This window comes from Cloeon dipterum, chromosome 4 (assembly GCF_949628265.1).
Source record: "Cloeon dipterum chromosome 4, ieCloDipt1.1, whole genome shotgun sequence".
Lineage (NCBI taxonomy): Eukaryota > Metazoa > Arthropoda > Insecta > Ephemeroptera > Baetidae > Cloeon > Cloeon dipterum.
In genome coordinates, this window is record NC_088789.1 from 27,364,673 (window position 1) to 27,384,870 (window position 20,198).

The window sequence follows — 20,198 nt, forward strand, 5'->3', positions numbered from 1 at the left end:
CTTTACCCGCTGAGAACATTCTCGTTTTATTCCGTCTCCGCCAAACACCGCAGTGAATTTTTACTTTCCATTTTTGACGTTTTCATTTCGTTCTCGTATCGTATATATAACATTTCTGCAATCGCGTTTCCTCATCTCATATTACAGCGGGGAACAAAATACCACCGCGTAGGAATATTCCCACTGACGCCTGTTCCAGGAATTTCCAATACACTTTTCCGCGTAAGCATCCCGAAGGTCTTTTCCGCGCATACTCGTAATCTGCGTAATAAAACCCGTGATATTGCACAAGCATGCCAATTTACGCAGCTCTCATTCTCCGCTTGAACTGCGACTAAATCGCATATATATATATGCATGTAATTCTCAGTATAAAAGTCGGTTGCAATGTTATCAGCCGTGCAGCAACCTTGCGTTATTTTTCATGATAAATTTAACGTGTTTGCGTCAATGATTATTTTGACAGTGACGCATTGCTGGCGATATTGTCCTGCCCGCCGTGGTGTTACCGATCAATAGGAGCCGCACAAATTCGGCTCAGCGCAATCGGATTCGTGAAAATTTTAACGCCAGGTATAGGGAAAGTGCACCTGCCACTAAATATAGATAGGGAAACTCCCGGGCCTTGCATTCTCTTCCATTATTTACTCGTGGTGAATTATTGAAATTTTCGACTCTACTCGACTCGCTGCTTTAATTGCTGCTTCAGAGGGTCCGCTATCGCAATCAGTGAGAAAGAGAGGGAACTCCATTCAGAGTCGGGAGGGGGTGGGTTTCCAGCCAGGCACTGATGTTCTCTGTGTACTGAGCTACTTTGCGAGGGCTTCAGCATTCAGTCTCTGATTTCATAAAATGTATTCGATTGCAAAAGGAGGGGCGAGCCGGAGTTCTTTCCTTTTGTCACCGGCGTGCTTGAGGCACTGGGGTGGAACCCTTGGGGTCGCAGCTTTCGCAATAAAAATTTGTCGTCGACAGGGGGCTACCTGAGCGTTTTTTTCCATTTCGTCCCAAAACCAAACAAGACCGGGAAATTTTGAAGACGGGATACAAATATTGAAGCGAGGGGAATGCGTGTGTATTTACATTTGACAAAGTCACTCTCCTAGTCGGCTTCAGGTTTCCTTTCCACTGCTCAACGCGGGCCGCGACCTTGGTGCTGCCGGCAGACCTAATTGAAAATGATCTCGCTCGACTGATGATGATTCTTTTTGATAAATCGATTCGAGTCGCGGAGAAAAATTGCGGCCAGACGCGGGGCTAATCACCAAGCATATAGAGGGAATGAAAAATAATCATCGGCGCCACCAAAACGGAAATTGGCCATCAAACGTGGAAAATGGACGCAATTTGCCGATGTTTACTACGGGAAATTCGTTATTATTTCGAAAAGTTTATACACCGGTGTATATACATGCATGCATGCAGTACAGGCCGGAACGACCTAGAAAATTGAGCATTGCGCCAATTGTTATTGATGGAGGCAATAAAGGGAATTCGATTCGCAGCCGTCCGGCAATTAACGCACGAAATCGCACGTGAAATTAAACAGAGAGGCGCGCGGGGGCAAAAATTCTCGGCCGCAAGTATAATAGTGATGATGATTATAATTGGATGGAGAGAACCGGCAGCGAGCGCACCGTTTTCATTTTAATTCCGTTTGTATTGTGTTTGAAACAAAAGTCCTGCTCAAGACGCGAGTGGAGAAGATAAAAAGTTGTTCCTATAACGAAGATAATTTCCCCCAGCAGCAGCGGCAGCAGCGGCGGCATTACTAATTCATCATCAGCAGGCAGTCGCGTTTTGAAATTCCTGGTGCGCTCGGCGCGTTTTACTACAAGAATTACAGCCGCGGCACTTGATATGCTCGCCTCGGAACACAAAGTTTTATCTTTCATGGTTGATGTGTGTTGCCTGCGCGATATTTACAGCGACTTAACAACACACAGGCCAGCCCGAGAGTACAAGAAAGTTTAATTCCTGTGCTCGCAGCACAAATAAAACAATTAATCATGCATGACTCGCCGTCGGATATATGTACAAGGCGAGCTCTTGTCCCTTTGGAAACGAATTTTCAGATGTTTTATTGAAAGTTGCGGGTGGCCATCTGCGTCTCTGATCGTACGTGCAACATCATAACGCGAACAATGCTGCTTTTTAATTAATGCCCACTCCCTTGTGTTATTTCTTTGTCCCCTCTTGTTTTTATCTATCTGCACGTTCCGAGTGCTAGTAGAGTGGCGAAAAGAAAGAACAGCTTCATGCTAAAAGCACTACACACAGACACACAATGGAATCGGGCAAGAATCGCTTTTTAAATTACTTGGCACATCCCTGCTTTTATTGATGTCGAAAATTAAACAAGACAAAGGACAATAAACCGTGTTCTCGGCGACAAAAAGGCATTGAATAGTTGGCATTTCCTCTGCCGTGCCAGCGGAATAAAAACGACTGGTTTTCTTGATCTTGGACGCACATACGCCTTTGAGAATATTTGGAACGCTAGTTCTTCAGACTGTTAACATTAGCTTGTCACTTGCATTATGAGCAAGCCTGCTGCATGGGAGGTCCCCTAACAGTCGGCACAGTCGGCGCTTGGCTTATTTATTCACGTGCGTCTCATCTAACAGACGTGAAGAAAGCGAACGAACCAAGTATAAGCATGTGCGGCAAAATTATGACGTGCAATCCCGTTCGCACGCTGCATTGTGCAAAACCACCTCATGTGAGCAGCCATACGCTTGACGATTTATCTCATGCCTAATTTTTTTGGTTAGAAAAAATTATATTTATTTTGTTTTATTATTAATATTTATTTCACTGATATCACCATGAAAAGGCACCATGTATAAAGCGAAAATGTCGCTGAAAACGTCGGCAAATCAAAAGATAGTCGCGCTGGACAAGGCCTATCCTAAAAAAAACCACAACACGCTATAATTTCTGCCAGCACAAGTGAACTTTGAGATCTGATGGAACCATTCATGTTGCCAGTCTTGGAGCGGCTGGTCGGCGATCTTAAAGAAAAATTCCAGGCCTATTATTTTCTAGTAAAAGCTTGAATTACATAAAGGCTGAACCGTAAGAAAATAACAACAAGAATAGTTGTTGCTGTATGTATCATTGTTGCAGACAAAAATAAGACCCCCTCAAGGTGACCCTGTCATGCCCCAGCCCCAGCCACCCACATAGTTTTTTAATTTGAATTGACCCTCTCAAACATGAAAGCATGTAATATGCGTATTTCGACTTTTTTAAAGGCTGACCTTTTAAGAGAACAAAAAATATTTTAACCTGGTGAACCTAACTGGTACTTTAAAAGAGACATGATTTATGGTTGCCTTTGCAGTTACCTAATTACTTATAGGAATCCCCTTTTAATCTGTGCAGCTCTCTTTCAAACACACTTCATGCCCAAGGTTTCAAAAATTGAAAATTTACGCTATAGGAGTCTCTGTTGTTGCGCTCTGTTGGACAGTGCCTCTTTTATTACCCCCAAAAAAGAAATTTCATTCTTTGTTAAATATGCTGAAAGAGACGGAAACTTATTTGGCCTGTGTGGAGATTCAAGAAATAAAATGTAATACTCTTCCAGCACATAAACCACGCGGGTGCTCCTTTTCACCAAAGTAATAACTCAAAATCTATAACAATGCTAGCATTATTGAGCGTATGAAGTTGAATCACCCAGTCGGCTTCTCTCTAGCGTATATGTAACCGTGATGGAGTATAGAAAATACCCTCTTAATGTGCTGAGGAACATTTTTGCGTTCTAAAGTATAATAAGAATAATAAGCAACAATGCTAGGAAATTCAACCCTGGAATCGCACTTATGCGACCTAAAATCTTGCCCATTCACCGAAAACTCGTATTTTATCCTCCCTTATTGACTGTGGATAGTGGCTCGAATTTTTCAGGCATTCACGCACAGGGGAAGATATTTGAGCGTGTCATTGACATCTAATACTCATTGCCCAATGTCAGAGATGACAAAAAGAAGGTCGGTTGAATGCTTTGAAATGCTCTAACAACTCAAGCGGCGCATCCGAATCGCCAATTTCGCACCTTTCCTCTGAATTAAGGGAAAAATGTGTGGCGTTTCAATGAAAGACCTCGGCGGGGAAGCGAAAGATGCTGTCTCCAGATTATCATCTCGGTCATAGACCACGGAATGTGCTGACTCGCTGGCCGAATATTAAAAAAAATGCACGAATTTCCTAAAATACAAATAACACATTTAAAACCGTGCATAAGATCAGATAAAAATTCCGTGGAAAGAAATTATCAAATTTAATTTAAAATATTATCTGTTGTATAGTAACTATTAAAGTGACCCCAATTAGTTCCGTCTGTATCTGTTAACTATCTCAATTTGGCCTGCCGAATATCGAGTGCATATAGCGAGTCGCTTGCGTGTCAGACGGTGTCGAGTTCCACAATGGATTTCATGATTGGCTCGATCCATCTAACGTCCGACGGGTCTGGTCAGCCTTCACCATACATAAATATAATAATAAACGGCCGGCCAGGCAAACACATTCATGAATCCGTCTCATGCAACGTCTTTACGACCCAGCAACAGCATCCTCCCATATTATACTCCCAGTCTTGCAGAAGACTTGAGGAAATTGAATATTTTTTATTTTGTTTTGCGTAATATTTGCATGCAGGTGAAAATCCTATTATTCTACGCCTAGAAAAATCATTTAGAAAGTTTAATTATAGCGTTATTTCGAACAATAATAAGAAATTAATGGTTCTTTCAATCCAAGTTCCACAGAAATAATTAATATCGTGAAATGTTTGCCTGGAGTTATTCCCTAGCATTATCTTTCCTCAAAAGATCTCAAGTTTGTGGTCGGTGTTTGCGCACGTGTGACTGTAGGAAATGCTTGGGTCTAAGGCCATTTCTGTACGCTGCGTCAGCTTGATGGATTGGAAAAATGATCCGCCGGCCGTGTTAATGACCGCTTCTTGCCAAAACTAATGAGCATCCGCGCGAGATTATCTATCGGGCAGATGAACTGAAGGCAAGGCACGTAGAGTGGCTAATGAAGGAAGTCCCTCGCCGGTGATGAGGCGGAAAGATTTTTCGACTTGTCCCGCAGCCACAGTTTCTCCACCGAGGCTTAATTTAGGCTGGGCATAGTGCTCTAGATTTATGCGTCCGTCCTTCCTGCTGCCACCTTTTTTAATATTAATCTGGAAAATTTTGTCCTGTTAACTGGAAATTTAATTTTTCACTCTTCTTGTAAAATAAACAATATAGCTATGGGAAAATCAGTTTGCTTGAGACTATTTGTATCGGTATGATGCCTTATTTTTTGTTGTTGTTGTTACAGTTCAATATTTCTCTAAAGTGTTCACCTTCACACGGCCCTGGGGTGCAATGAGAGGTCCATTGTCGTTTTCTATCCCTTTGAAGCTCATTTTACTCAACATTCTGTTGCGTTGTCGCACATTATTGTCAGCGTGTGGTATGCTTTCAAAATTGTTGAATGCCGTCTTTAACACGTTTTGCAGTCATATTTTCCATAGAAAGGCTTCAAAAGCTTCAAAGCTATGGGCAATGAAATTTTCTCGCAACCTTAAGAATTTTTAAAGGCTATAGAACTCTCAGAAAAGATTTCGAGCTGAAAAAACCCATTTTTTCCATGACACAATGGTATGCGCTGTCTTCTATATTTTTAATGCGCACCCATTGTAAAAATTTATTATTTTAGGGCTGGTCTCGGCCCAAATAACCCCCATTCAGGCTTATCTGTAAGTGCAGGGAAAGCCTGCGAGGATGAGAGGCTGAAACAACACGCTGCCAGCAATAACAATAGCCTTTTTATGATTGAAGGGAGGGTTTGTTGCAGCCATCATTTAATTGATGGCGTATCATGCTGCTCTGCAGGCACAGTCGGCTCGCCCGCTCGCTCGCTCATCAGCCAACGAAGCCTTTTGAAGGTCCTCTTTGAGCTAGCTGCATGGCGGATTACACGTTCGTGTTATCTGAGCGGAGATTTAATGAATTTGGAGAGAGAAAGAGCGAGATGAATAAGGGTTTCATTAAGTAAGAATGAGAGTGCCGGCGCTCGTCATTACCGAAAGCCTTCAAGCATTAATTCACGTGTATGTGTTGTGTCATCCAAGCGTTCTTCCTGCACTCTTTTCATGCTGGTAAAGAGCGAATCGAAAGCAACAGCCGCACCTGGCGAGACCCGAGGTCCGGGTCCGCCGCACGCAAACTTTCGATTTTGGCTGCGGATTCGGAAAGTCTGCAAAAGTGGAACCAAATTCATTGTGGGAAGCGCGGAAAGCGATCGCGCGCGAATGACAAAAGCAGTCGGCAGGCAGACTGACACAAATCGAACCGGCTGTGATGAATAACAGGGGAAAAACGCGCCAGCAAAGCGAATCGTCCGTCGTCACATGACGGCGCATCATCATCATCATTTTCGAAATCTCAAAAGCGATCGCACGGCGTAATTACACCGAAATTTTATGCTGGCAGCTCTCTTGATGGAATAATAAAAGTTTCCACCGTGCTGGCATTGTGTGCGTGACGGTGGACCAGCCATTGCACGAGATGATGATACACCACCACCGCCGTAATAACACAATAAAATAACGCTGCCCATTTTTTTGTTTCAGCAGTGGCCGCGGCGCAGGAGAATAGGCAATCTCAGCAGCAGCAGCAGCAGCAACAACAGCAACAACAGCAGCAGCAGCCTCAACCGCAACATCTGAAATCGAATAATAATCAGAGAGCATTCATTCGCGGCGATTCGAATACTGACCTTGCAGGTAGGTAATCACACTTTGGGAAAGGAAAGAAATTACCAGTCTGTGTGAAAAAAAAGAGTCGGAACCCTTCCTTTCATGACTCGATGGTTAGAGTATATATATAAGAGAGGGATGTTGTTATCTTTTCATGCTCTCGGCTCTTCTCATTTCTTTTAACACGTACACGCCACAATTCATGCCTTAGTCCTTTCTTGTGTTCGCCAGTCTCGAGCGAGCGCAGTCGTGAATTTCCAAGCTCGTGCTTTTAGCAGCGTGCTCTTTAAGTCAATAAGCCGCAAAAACACTCATATACGGTCTGACGAAACTAGGCCAATTGTGGGTGCGATGAGAATTGAATTTCATGACACAAGCCGCGTCCTTATACTCGTTATGCGCACTCAGCATCCAGCAGAAGAAGCGCAATGCTTTTGCAAGCGTCGTGACATGGCACACTATGCAAGTAAGCAAATTGGCCCTTTTTTATAAGCATTTCGCAAAGAGTCGTTTAAATCCGTAGCAGTGTTTCTTGCGCGGAATTTACAAAATCAAAAACCGGATAGGAAACAAGAGCACTATAATCGCAGTTTCCGCTGATAAAATTTCACTTTGAAATTGTAATTGCATCTTTATCAGTTGCGTGTTTCCAACCGACACCCTTTTTAAAACGAACGCACTGCGCGTTTCGTAAATAAATATTTTTGGTGGAATCTGCTTCCATCCGCGCAGTTTGCACGCCAAATGCAAACAAGCGGTGCCGCCGCCGATGAGTTAGAGTCTATCCCCTTTACTTTGGGGCGGCAGACGACGCGCACTGTACACGCAGCGCACCCTCCCACGGCCTTCTTTTATATCAAACCCGGCAGCTCTCTGCTTATAAAACACACACACACGCACTCGGTATTCAGCTGAAAAAAGCGGAAAGCGGGCTCTGGACGTCATCAGAGCGAAATCCACTCTTTCACTCAGTCAGCTTTGGTCGCGCTCATCATTGCGTTCGTTTCTGGCCCGGTGCGGACTGAAGTAGCCGTGCTGCGGTCTTCCTCCTTATAATTAATGCCGTTGCCGGACGACGTCAAGAGAGCCGCCCTCTCCATCATCCCCTCGTTCTGTCTCCCCGCAGCAGATTGTTATTATTTCCATCGGTGGGTGCCCTCTCACTCCGCGCGCATGGCAATTTAATTAAACTCGCAGAGGAATTCCTCTTCTTACCGAGCCACTTTTCTCAAGCGCCAGCGAACTCTTCAGACTCGTTCGCCGCCGGTCTAATAATAACAACTCAAAATGAGATTTCCTCTGCCGGCTGCTGGCTGCTGCTGCGCTCCGTGTGTACACGCCGAGTGCGGTTAGACGTTTTTTTAAAAAACACAATTCCCCGCTTCCGAGTCGGTCCAGCAGCGGTGGTCGGGGCATATTTGCGGATAAATAATGAATTTCCATGGTGTGCACGTCGTGGAAAAATGAGAGAAAACTCGTCTGGTATTAAACCGCCCGTCCACTCGGTGCCGCGGACAGATTTGTCATGCCCGAGTTTTCAGCTCTATGAAAATTATTATTTTTCATCACATCCCAGCAGCCGTCGATCGATGCAAACAACATCAGAGGAAAGGCCGCGCGCGCGTTCGTTCACTCTCGATTTGCACCATTGAAAACGAGATGTATGTAAAAAGCGTTGTGTGTGTGTCTGCCGGAATAAAGAGCGTACTTTATCGACAGTCATTCAAATTAACTGCAGCGCTCTTTATATCACGATGGCTAATGGCGCCTGAATCGAAAAGGAAATTGAGTTTTTTCTCTCCGCGCAGAGGGTAAAAGTCGGTTTTCATCACTTTTGTTGATATCGCGTTATCTCGCCGCTTTTTTTATATTTTTCGAAGCAAGCCCTTTTGACTTTTTAATTACACTGCGTGGCCAGCCGCGAGTTTGATAAAAATGATCAAACTCTTGAATAAATATTTTTCCGCTGATATCATCAAATCTTGGTGTTGATTGAGAAAGCAATTTTTCGAGTTGTTTTCACCTGCGCTGTATGAAACACTCAGTTGCACGCTCGCTGTACTTTTCAGCGGCGCGCGCGAGAGTGAGTGTGTGTGTGTGATTCAAGTGCACGTGGCGCCGGCTGACAAGTGCAAATGAACCTCTGTGTGCGTCTGATTACCACCGTCACGTGCATGTGTGCGCCTTTAATTAACGCCTTTATCATTATTCTCGCGGCCCGCATGTTTGGATAGGCGCAGGTAGGCGCGCACATGCACACAAACACAAGGCGGGACGCGTGAATTGAAATCGTTAAGGGTGCAAGCTGAAACTATATACGCGTAGCGCTGACGACAAAGGCCGTGCATTTTTTTAATGGCAGGATGCAATTACGGCTCAAATTTATTCGCCAGTGCGACCGCAGGCCTCACGTTCGTTCGGGAACGGCTCGACGCGAGGGAGCATAATTATCCCGGGGAGCACGCGGCGGGAATTTATTTGCAAATGTTATCCTGCCAGAGGGCGGGGGATAATATAGCGCAGCACTTCATGCGCGACTTAATGGGGGTGCGGTTGCATAATTCCGTCTGCGAATATCTGGTGCGCCTGCCCCTGGGGATTTCGGGCATTTTTTCCCTGCCAATGCAGTCGAAATTGAGGGTCTCGCTGCTTCGAGTTAACCTTTGCGTCATTAATTGTTCGCCGGAGAGATCGAACATGTTCGGAAATCGACTATTTTTCACACTGAGGCCTTGGCTCGAAATGCACGAGGCGGACGAGCGGTGAATTATGGATCGGACCTGATTCCCAGAATTGACCAGCTCCGCTCGCCGACCATCCATCTTCGGAGAGTGTACTTGCCTGCTTTTTTTCCGCTCGGCTCGCTCGCTGGTCGGGGCCACCGCACGAAAGAGAGACAATGCCGCGAAAATGCGCTTCAATTACGACAAATCAAGCAGAGCGACGAGAAAGACCGGCGCGCGGTTTAATTTTATTTTATTTAGGGACAGGTGGTGCGCGCGAATAGCTTTTGTACACGCTCGCGATCTCGGCGGTTCTCTTGTTAGTCGAAGACGCCCTTTGTCCCCCTTCGTTGAGTCGAAAGAAAATATTTTAATTATCATTCACTACTCTTCTCGTCGGAGAGGGCCTGAAAGCTGGGAGGAGAAAAAGGTTCAAATTTCATCATCGTCATGCGAGATGCGTGACCGAATGATGTAGCTTTTTACAGTCGGTTTTACATTTATGTATTTTATGGCGGAGGAAAGGTTTTCTTCGGCTGAAAAGATTCCAATGCGGAGATAAAAGCGCCTCTGGGACGCGAGTGACACTCTCTCGTTCCAAGCTCATTAGACCAAATTAAAAATAAAATGCCGAGCCGCTTTCGTTAATATGGACTTTTCCGGCGCACCGCGTGTGCGAAAACTCGTTTGCGCTTGCTTGCTGGGCGTTTTCCGCTTAAACTGTAGCACACATACTATGTACTTGTGTTTTATTATTAATGACCTCTGCAGCGACCGCGCGCTGTGTATTTGCTTTATATCCGCATCTGTATTAATATAATATGACGAACCAAGCGGAGCGTTAATGATTCCGTGAAAAATAGAACACAACTTTTCATACACACTTGCATATTATTATGTCCATCTCGGAGGTGGAAAATAAATGCGTGCGTGTTAATGCTAATGCAGTTAATGACGTTAAGTGTCTTGTAACAAATAACACAGCAATAATTTTGAGCTGCTGCCGAGGCGACTTCTCTCTCTTTCTCTCTCTGCCATCGGTCAACCGGCTCTCCGAGCGCATAATCATACTTACTAACGGCTTCAATTAAAGGCCATCAACTCTTTAGTGTCGTGGCGAGCAATTAAATTAGTCAAATTGATTCGTTCTCGGCCGCTTGTTATTAAAAGGCAACGAGAAAGCCGGCCGACCTGTTTTTTCGCCGTCGAATCGTTTTGAAAAAGCAATGCCACCAGCGCTGAATATTTTCGATTTACGAGGCCCACACTCCTCAGCGAGTCAATATTTCTTAATTACGCGCAGACTGAAAAGGACAAATAACCCGCAGCGGATCCGACCGTTGTGTGGTGTGTTTGTGCGCGTCATTGCAAACGTGCACTCGCCAATGATGAAACGCCGGCGGATTCCGTCGCTCTCGGAAAATCATACAACAACTTTTCCATCACGCTCGGCATTTCGCAATTTCATTTTCGATTTAGCAATGCGTCAACAATTTCAATCGCCATGTCGGCGCTAATTGATTGCGAAGCGCTCACTCGCTCGCTCGCTCGCTTTGTTGAATATATATTTATATTTATATATACTCAGGGCGAGCCATACACATTTGATGCAGCAGCGCGAGTATGTTTGCAACACTGCGACTGCTTGCTGACTGCACAATTTCCTTGAGCATCTCGGCCTGCGATGCATACGAGATGCAGGCAGCGACGATAAATAAAGACGCAAGGATGATTTACAATTGAGAAGGAGTGCAGGCGTGCATAAATCCTCGGCGCTGTCTCGAGCCGGCGTGCATGCAGATATTGACACGTGATAAATAAGAGAGCCAGCCGGCCGTCCGCCAATCACGTTATGTCGTATGCAAATTCCGTTCGATTCTAAATTGAGAGTTCAAATATTGACACGTTCCGCGCGCATTTGTGATAGGCCAGCAGGCAAGTAGTGACCTTATTCCCTCGAGGCACGTGTTTCTCACCGGATTATCACAGCGCCGCCGTCTCCAGACGAGGATGTGCTCATAACTTATTTGATGCGTTGATTACAACTCATGTTTCTCAGTCAATTTCCGGGATAGTGCATAAAATGAGGTATATCGAGCTTGAATGATGTTATCGGTTCACATATTTCTCAAAGTCTCGCGCAAAAAATGCTTGCAGCTGCATGTATTCTTCTACATGCTTCAATTGCGCAGAGAAACTCTTGCAAATTCTGTGAAGAGCCGCTCAATCGCATGAGAGAAAAGCAGCTCCCGGATTTCGCGTATATTATACAAAATTCATGAGAGCGTCCGGCGTTTGGCAACGAAAAGAGACGTGTGTGTTTTACTTTTGCGGAGTCGCGCGGTTAAAAAGCCATACTTATAAGGTTTGGCACTTGCGAAAATTATACCTTGCATCCAAATTGAAGCTGGCTCGGCGTTTTCCCGAATTGCCGGGCAATAATCGACGCACGTATGTTATTAGTCGGGGTCGTTTATTAGCATTAAACTCGGGCCCTGCCAGATTACGGCATTAATTAAAAAAGGCATAAAAGCAGTGGGCCGCGCACAAAATAATGCTGATGATAACGCGCCGAAGCCCGTCCTCCCGTCCGTCCGCCCGCCTGCCGCCCCGCGTTTTAATAATAATAAGCAATTTCGAATGCACTCACTCGCTCCTCGTGCATCTGACTCATAATAAAAAGGCCGGCTTTTTATGTTTGTTTCCTAAGCCGGGCTTATGGAAATTAAGGATTTTACCTGCAACGCACCGATGGCGAGCGATGTGATGACAAGAAATGGGAAAATGCTTTAACGGCGCCGGCCGGGGGAAATGAATCATAAAAGCGGCAACATTTTTATTATTGTAATTTATGCGCCATTTTTGATATCTTCGGTCATAAAATTAAAGCAATAAAAACGGCGTAAAACGCGATACATGCAGGCAGGTTTGTCTGTTGTACACATAAAAACCGAAACGGCTCCTCTCAATATAATTTCACAAGCTAAATGCACTGCTGGGACACATACACACATACACACTCACGCACGCTGATCCCAAATTACCGTGAGCGAGGTTCGAAGCCCTCGAGAGTTTCGTCCCGCCGCGAATCGACACCGGCCGCGCTCATTCTATATGCATACATCGGCGCGGGCCTGCTCGCTGTCACTCTATCCCGCGGATTGAATCTCTGAAGAGCATCAATATGGCATCGGGCCGCATGTGCGTGCGTGCTTATGTGTATACACACACAGCTCTCATGAGTATCGAATTTCGCGTTTGTCTCTCGCACTCTCTGAATCTGCGCGCCAAGTGCAAACAGGATGCAATTAATATGCACATTCATCAGTCGCATGTGTGAGCTCATCAGCCTCTTGCGTGTGCGGCTTCCGCGTGGGCGATGATATGCAATAGTTTTAAAAAAATAATGCATTGCATTCGACAACAACAACAGCTGCAGTTTTTCGTTAAATTATAATTTGGCAAGCTCTTGGAAACACTCCAGCTGCTTGACACTTTTTCCAAGGGAAAAATTGATTGCATTACATGCCACATGTGTTCGCAATCCTATCTCGTCATGGTCCGCCTATATTTGCCCAAAAGGCGGCGTCATCAATCACTAGAATTGCGCCAAATCGCTTGTGACAAGAAGAAAATTTCAAAAGACACGGTCGCGCGGATTCAAGCGAATGATGCTGGACTCTGGCCAACTGCTTCCGTTGCTCTCTCTTTTTCGAGGATAATTGGGAGTGCGAGACCGTATAAAAACTCACAGCAGTCTGGCCCCGAAACTAGATAAATATTCGAAACGAGTCGCGTTGATAACGATGCCCGGGTCACATTTCGGGCCGACCTTTGACCGCGTTGCTCAAGCCGAGGCGAACACTGTTTGGACAAAAAAAGAAAGAAGGTCCATTGCCAAGTTAGTTACCTTGGCTTGCGGGATGGGACGAGATGGTGAACGAACTGCACGGTCACTAACTCTGTGTGTGCACCACTCGTTCCCTTTTTGTCACCCACGAGCACCTTCTCGCTTGCCTGCCCGCTTGCTTGCTTGCTTGTCCAGGCTCCATCTTTGAATACCAAATAAACCGGCGAGCGCAAGAGATGTCAGCAGATAAAATTCAGATTTAACAATGAAGCCTTGAGGGGTGGAATAATAAAGCCTGCCAGAGAAGAAGAATGCGCTTTGTGTGAATAGGACCTTGCTCGCCGGCCGGGTTGTGTTGTGCGGCGGACCAACAATGGCTCTTGTTGCTAATTAATTTGAGGCGCGCCTTCCTTATGTAATATCTCTCAGCGTCATTATGATCGCATCAGAAACAATGGCGTGGCGTGCATTTGGCCAGCATTGTTATACTTTTTTAATAGACGGAAGAACAAGCCGTCGTCATTGTGCACTGATAATGCATGTTGCGAGCCGCTTTTAATTTTGTTACCACTCGAGGGACCCTCTGAAAATTAATGTTAACCGACAGCTTCTCAGGAGCTGTTTTCCTCGTTCTTGACAGAATTAGTCATGCGAACCCGAAAACCTAGACTCTCACTCAACACTAACTTGATGCTCGGTTGTGGTGTGTGTTTCAAAGTGATGGTTAGTTAGTTAGTTTTTTTTCTTCAAAAAGTACATTTGCAGGTGATTTAAAGCAATTGTGGGGTTTTTTAGGAATGCCTGACTCACATATTTAAAGAGAAATAACAAAAGGCAAATGTTTAGGTACATCACGGACTGTCGCCGGCCGCCAGCTGAAATGAACGACGCTCTTGAAAAGGAATATAACATGTGAATGGTCCACTGTTAATTTTTTTTTGCTTGCGCTTTCAAACAATGTTGCCAGTGGAATTTTAGCAAGTCATCGCAATTTTCTCACAGCCGAGCGCAGTTTAAATCGGTGTACGTGTTTATTTAGAGCGGCTCGCGCAGGACAGTGCAGGGCTTGTTCGCAAAACCGCAGATAAACGGCTTTGTCTCGCATAATAAATTCCTTGTGCCCGCGCAAGGCACACTACTGTGAAAAATTGTTTTTTTTAATCATTTCTATTCCGGCCATACGGCCAGCCACTGCGGCTAATTCGTGTAAATTAATGCCATTTCGCTTGGCAGGCGGTGAAGGCTAAATTTGGCTCCGCGCGCGGTCAGGGCTGGGCTCCTTGAAATTCCTTAAAATTCGAAAAGCACGATTTTTCCAAATGGGTGGCCGACCAACGACCAACTGCCGCTCTCTCACGCGCGGAATTATGGAAAATAATTCCGCGCGTCGGCTGTTTTGTCAGCAAACAACGAGCCGCATTTCCAGCGAGTCATGCCAATTTTTCCCATCAACTTGTCCGCACGACGCGTCCTTTGTGTCAATAAGAAGTGCATACAAAGCGCTCTTTCTCTGTGTGTATGTGTCTGCTACGAGTAGTGCAAAAAAGGGAGTAAAGAAAAAACGAAAGGCCAGAAGAGAGTTCTTGAGTCTCTTTCTCGGTGGGTGGGAACGCCACCGAGAATAAGGAGCTGCTTTTTTACATTATTTAGCGAGACAATGAGAGAGAGGAGGAGGCGAGTGGCAAAGCCAGTGACTCCCCATCGCTGTTCATGCTCCTTGCGTGAATGCAATAATAGAATAATAATAACTGCATGCGGTAGAAGCAAAGAATTCCGCGCACGAACCAGACCTTGTGAACTTAATTATTTCCAATGCAAATTAATGTCGTCCGCCGTAAGCTATTCAAAAATGCGCCCCACCTGCATATCAAAATCGACGATGTGAATATAATAGCCATTCATTGTTACGGCGACCGACGTGAAAAGTTTTTCCAACTGTATAATTTCCACCATTTCATTTGTAATTGCAGTTGTTGTCTATGCGCGCATAATACTCCTGAACTGCCGTTCCTTCCACGATTATTTGGAAATCAATGAAAGAAGTAGTTACTTGCTCGCTCGCTCGCTCGTTCGGTTAGCAATTTGCCTCGTCGTCGAGTCAGAAAATGATGCGGGAATTATTTCCAGCAAACGATCAGCCGCGTTTTTGGCCTCGTCCAATTATATCCCTTTCTTCCCCAGCTGCAAGCGTATTATATTGTTGTAACTGGCCGAATGCGACATTATAATGGGAATAAAATTGCCGGCTGAATGTGTGTGCGTTCACCTTGAGCGTATTTGATTACAGAATAAAAATAAAAATACGAAAAGGCTATGACTGATTATCCCTGCGAGGGCTATTAGGAAAGGCAGATTCAAATGCTATACTGCAGCCTTGAAATTTATCTGTCGGCTTTCAAATATGAGCATGTGCGAATGCAAATTCCCTCCACACTTGTTCACGCCGTAATCCTGTATGTGCGGCTGTGCGGAATAAATTTATTTCTAGGCTGCACGCGCGAATGCGAAAGCGGCTCAGGTGTTCCGTCCTCCGTCCGGCATGCTAAGTAAATATTTAACTATTTCTTTCGTGTGCGCGTCGAGCGAGCGAGTGAGCAAAAAGCAGCACTCGCTTTTCGCTTTTGTCTCTAAACGGGAGGCTCTTTTTTGCCGCAGCCTGCATTTTTGGACGCAATTACGCCGCTCTCATATTGTAATTCATTTACAATTTGGTCAGGCATCGAATTAGAAAGAGCAGCGCTGGACGTGCTGCGGTTGATGTTATTTTTTTCTTCCTCTCTCTTGTGATTCAACGCTTGCGAGAGAAAAAGAAATTGCGGCCTTGGAGGCAATACATCAAAGCAGCAATGAAATATGAGAGTCGAATAATTTCTTATTACTCGAGCCGAATCTTCTTAGCCGAGCGATAAATCACCGCCTTTTCTTCTTCTCGGCGAAGTGCCTGCCTTTCCTCCGCGCAAATTCAATAACTCTCGCTGAAATTGAAGCATGGAAGCAAAATTCGAGACCGACAGGGGAGGAGAATTTCCCTGTTGCATTTTCACTTTCAAGACATTGTTTGCTCACTGGGGGGGCAATTCTTTGTGTTTACATATTGACCTGAAAATTGGTTTTATGTTTCCAAAAGATAATAAACTTGGAACCATTCATCCCGGTCGCGGTAAAATTGCGCAACGGTCAACAAACACCCAGAAATTTTCATTATTGAATTGATTGTTACCCTTTTCAGGCGTTTCAAAGAAAGTCCTTGTTGCACGAAGACAAAAGGATTGCCACCATGGGTCCCATGTTTTCGGGACCCAGTGGGATATAGAATATTTTAAAGAATAAATTTATTTTTCCTTGTGAGCATTTTTTGCCGCATTGCATTGAGCTTTTGAGGAAACGCGCGGCATTGTCGTGACTGCTAGATGAGAAATGATTTAGCATCTCTTCCAACAGCTTAGGTCACACGTGAAAAACGCCATTTATCCTTCTCGCGTAATAATAAATCTGCCGGCACTCGCTATTGTTGTATACTTTCAATTATTCCAGTCATACTCGCTTTTTAACAATAACGCGGGCGCTCGGAGCGCTCGCTCAAACGCTCGGCAGCAGCATTTTAAAATTCTCATGACCAGAAAACTATACATATAGCAAGCAAGCCGACCTGCGAGTGCGCTGCTCGCTCTCTATGGCCTGGCTATTACATGCGGTCTCGTTTTATTGTTAGTTATTGTTCACCGAGACGAATACAGTATTACAACAGAAACTACTTCTTGGCTCGCAGAGCAGGCGAGAGAGAGAGAGAGAAAACGCGAACCCCTTTGGGAGCCGCAACCGGCTTAAAATTTCACCTCCTCCCTTTTGCACGGATGGCCCTGGAAATGATACAACTTGCATGCAGCCGCGTCACTGTTTTAGCATATAGTTAGCTCGGCTCAAATCTCTCGGTGGTTTGTGCAGGTGGGTGCAAGAAACGCGAGAGCATCTGCTTGACGTATTCTTCTTCTTCTTCGCAGAGGGGACGGGACAACTGTTTCGCCGCTCGCCGAGCGACGACTTTTCAGAACGAAATGGCAAAAAAGCCGAGCTGCTTCTCGGAATTAGAACAGAGAGGAGGCTCAAAAGTAATTGGTCCGATTTGCATTTAACAGAGTGTAATGAGAAAGAGGAAAAGGGAAACCGCTACGCCGCGCCGCTGCGGCGCGCGTTTGAGAAAAAGCGGCAGCATCCGCTCGCTCCTTGAGGTGGAAATTCTGGCTGGGCAGCATTTCCTTTACGGTTTGGCGATAAAAGTCGAGGAAAAAATTGTATAGAAAAATAAGCGAGAGTCAGGACGTGGTTGTTGTGTGTATATATACATATATGCGCCGCAGTGAAACAGGAATTCCTCTAAAAGGGTATTTATTGCCTTGTAAAAGATAAACTTTTCTCGTGCACTCTTTATTTATAAACTGAAACCACCTCCGGGCGGGCGGGCAGGAGCGCGGACAATAAAGGACGAATGAAAAACAACCGCGCCGACCATAATAATGCTTACGTACACATGCATGCCGCGAACCTTTCAAAGCAGATTCCATCTTTTTAGGAATTAAAGGATAACAAAGAGCCAAACAGAGAAACTTGATAGAGCTGTCGTAAAAGATCAGAACAACGGGGCTTGAATTTCTTCTCTGCGCCGAGTAGATGTCTGCTGGAAACTCAGATGGAATGAGACAGTGTGTGACACTCAAGTATCGAAAATAATCTGAAAATGCCATTAAACCGGGCTTTAGTGACACATTCAAAGTGCTAAGCTGTCGAAATTTCATCAAAAGCATCGAAGGAACACGTCGGGTTGTTTTCGTTACTGCTGATTGAATCAATTACCGTTGTCGTTTGCAGCGGGACGAATTAATAACGTGTGTATACTCAAACAGTAGAGGGCGTGGAGGATTCCTGCGGTCGATCAAAAATGGCACTGCAGCAGTGCCGATAGCAGTTGGTTCGCTCGCTCGCGATGTTATAAATTCATAAAACGAATTTCGGCCTCGATATTCGCCAGCTCCCTCGCTCGCTCGTTGGGTGGCTGGCTGCGAGAGCGCTGGCTGGCTGCTCCATCCAGCATTATTATTGTTCGAAAATCAATTCTGACGAGCAGCCACCGCCGTTGCTGCTGCTGCTGTGCTCGAATAAATCAAACTTTATCTCTTCCGAGTGCCATAAATGCAGCAGCAGCGGACGGCAAAAGTAGCAATAACAAAGAGGATGCGCCCGATGCATGCGGTGTGCTCGTCGGCTCGAATTTCCATATCCACCACCCGAGTGTGTGCTTTTGTTTCGGACGAGTGGACCTGCCGAAGGAAGGGGCTGCTGATTATTATTCAAATGGCCAGCCTGAGAAAATGACGAATAATTTCATTCATGGGCTCCCCTTTAATGTATTCAAATGAGCTGCTACCGCCGAACTGGTCTTGAATGCTAAATAATCAACAGCATTTTTGGCATAAATTATCGCTCGCGCATACGAATGAAAGAATACATTCACGGACGGTTCGCGGGTGCCAAAAAGCGCAGGAAACCTCGGCCTCGGGCACTGCTCGCTCTTTTCTTCCATCCGCGGCACAAATGGCATTTTTATGTCTGCTGAATATTTATTGCGGTACACTTTCACAAATTATGTTATAATTTTGGTCGTCCAAGCGCATTCCGCGGAATTCTTGGAAGCCGGCCGCCGAGATTGATTTCCTAGGAATGCCTCCGAATTTTTATTCAGTAAAATCCACCCATTCAGATTATGCAGCGCTGCCGGAATCGATTCGTATTCCATTAATCACAGCTTCTCTATGCCAACATACATTATCCTGCACAAAAACGGATCGTTCGTTCCATCCTCATTTCTCAGAGGCCATATGGTCAATCAGAGAGTAATTTATCTGACAGCACCGTGTGGCCCGCGCGTTTATTTTCCCCCTCGAGAAATCATTGGCCCCAAATGGAACTCGTCGTCGCAGGAGGGAGATAGCAACACAGCAACGGCACAAATTCGACAGCCGCGACGCCGAGAGTGAGTCCCGTCAGCGGTGCGCAGAAGGGGTTAAAAATGAATAGCCAATTAGCATGATTATTGCCAACACTTGGCCGTCTGCCACCGTGTGCTGGTGGGTGTGATGGGAACGGCGGCGGCCGACACGTCGATGCTTTTTGTCAAGCGTCATGACTTTTATCGCTCTGCCTTCGAATGAGTCGGCGGGGTCATGCACTTAGTCAGAACCATCGTCCCTGCTGTTAAAATGTAAGGGAAAACTTATACTGGCCAGCAGCGCAGCCAAAGAAAGAATCGAGGAAAGATATAAAGCCAACGCAGGTGACCAAGAGGGGTTTCGCACAAGAGAAGAAAAGAAAAAATTTCGACATCAGCTGCCACGTTTAAATCGGTAAATCGTCCCTCGATGGAATGTTGCTGTGCCACCAGGAAAAAATAGTTTTTTCCTTGAATTCAAGTCACATATTTTATAATGATCATAAATACAGAACTATCTATGAAAAATGACAGTTTTTCATACAAGGGGCTGTGTGTTGGACTGGCGAGCGCATCTTGCATGCGATTATCTGGGAATTGAAAAATGAGGCTAGAAAGAAATTCTGCTCCATTAGACGGCGAGATGAAAAACAAATGAACCGCACCGCCGAGGCTGTGTTGGTTCAGGCTGCTGCTCGTTACTCTCCTCGCCACATCTGCTGCTGCACATGACATAAATTCCGTTTGAGCTGGCGGCGCACATCCTCGCTCGCTTTTCATTTTTGCCCGCTTCATTTGATCAGTATAGAACAAGCACTGCCTAAATTGGATCGCGAGTAGTTATTTGGTTTCGCATTCGAAACAAATTACACCGGCCGC

At 45.4% G+C, this 20,198-nt stretch overlaps 1 protein-coding gene across 2 annotated transcripts in view; it reads left to right on the forward strand.

Annotated features, from left to right (window-relative positions):
- Positions 1 to 20,198, forward strand: part of LOC135941803 (centrosomal and chromosomal factor-like) — a 37,517-nt gene that overhangs the window by 13,320 nt on the left and 3,999 nt on the right. The window contains exon 2 of one of the 2 annotated variants that reach the window (XM_065487537.1): positions 6,641 to 6,790. In XM_065487537.1, the coding sequence (XP_065343609.1) occupies positions 6,641 to 6,790 (150 nt within the window). Of the gene's footprint in view, positions 1 to 6,637; positions 6,791 to 20,198 lie in introns of both variants that reach the window. The other variant, XM_065487538.1, reaches the window with a different exon arrangement.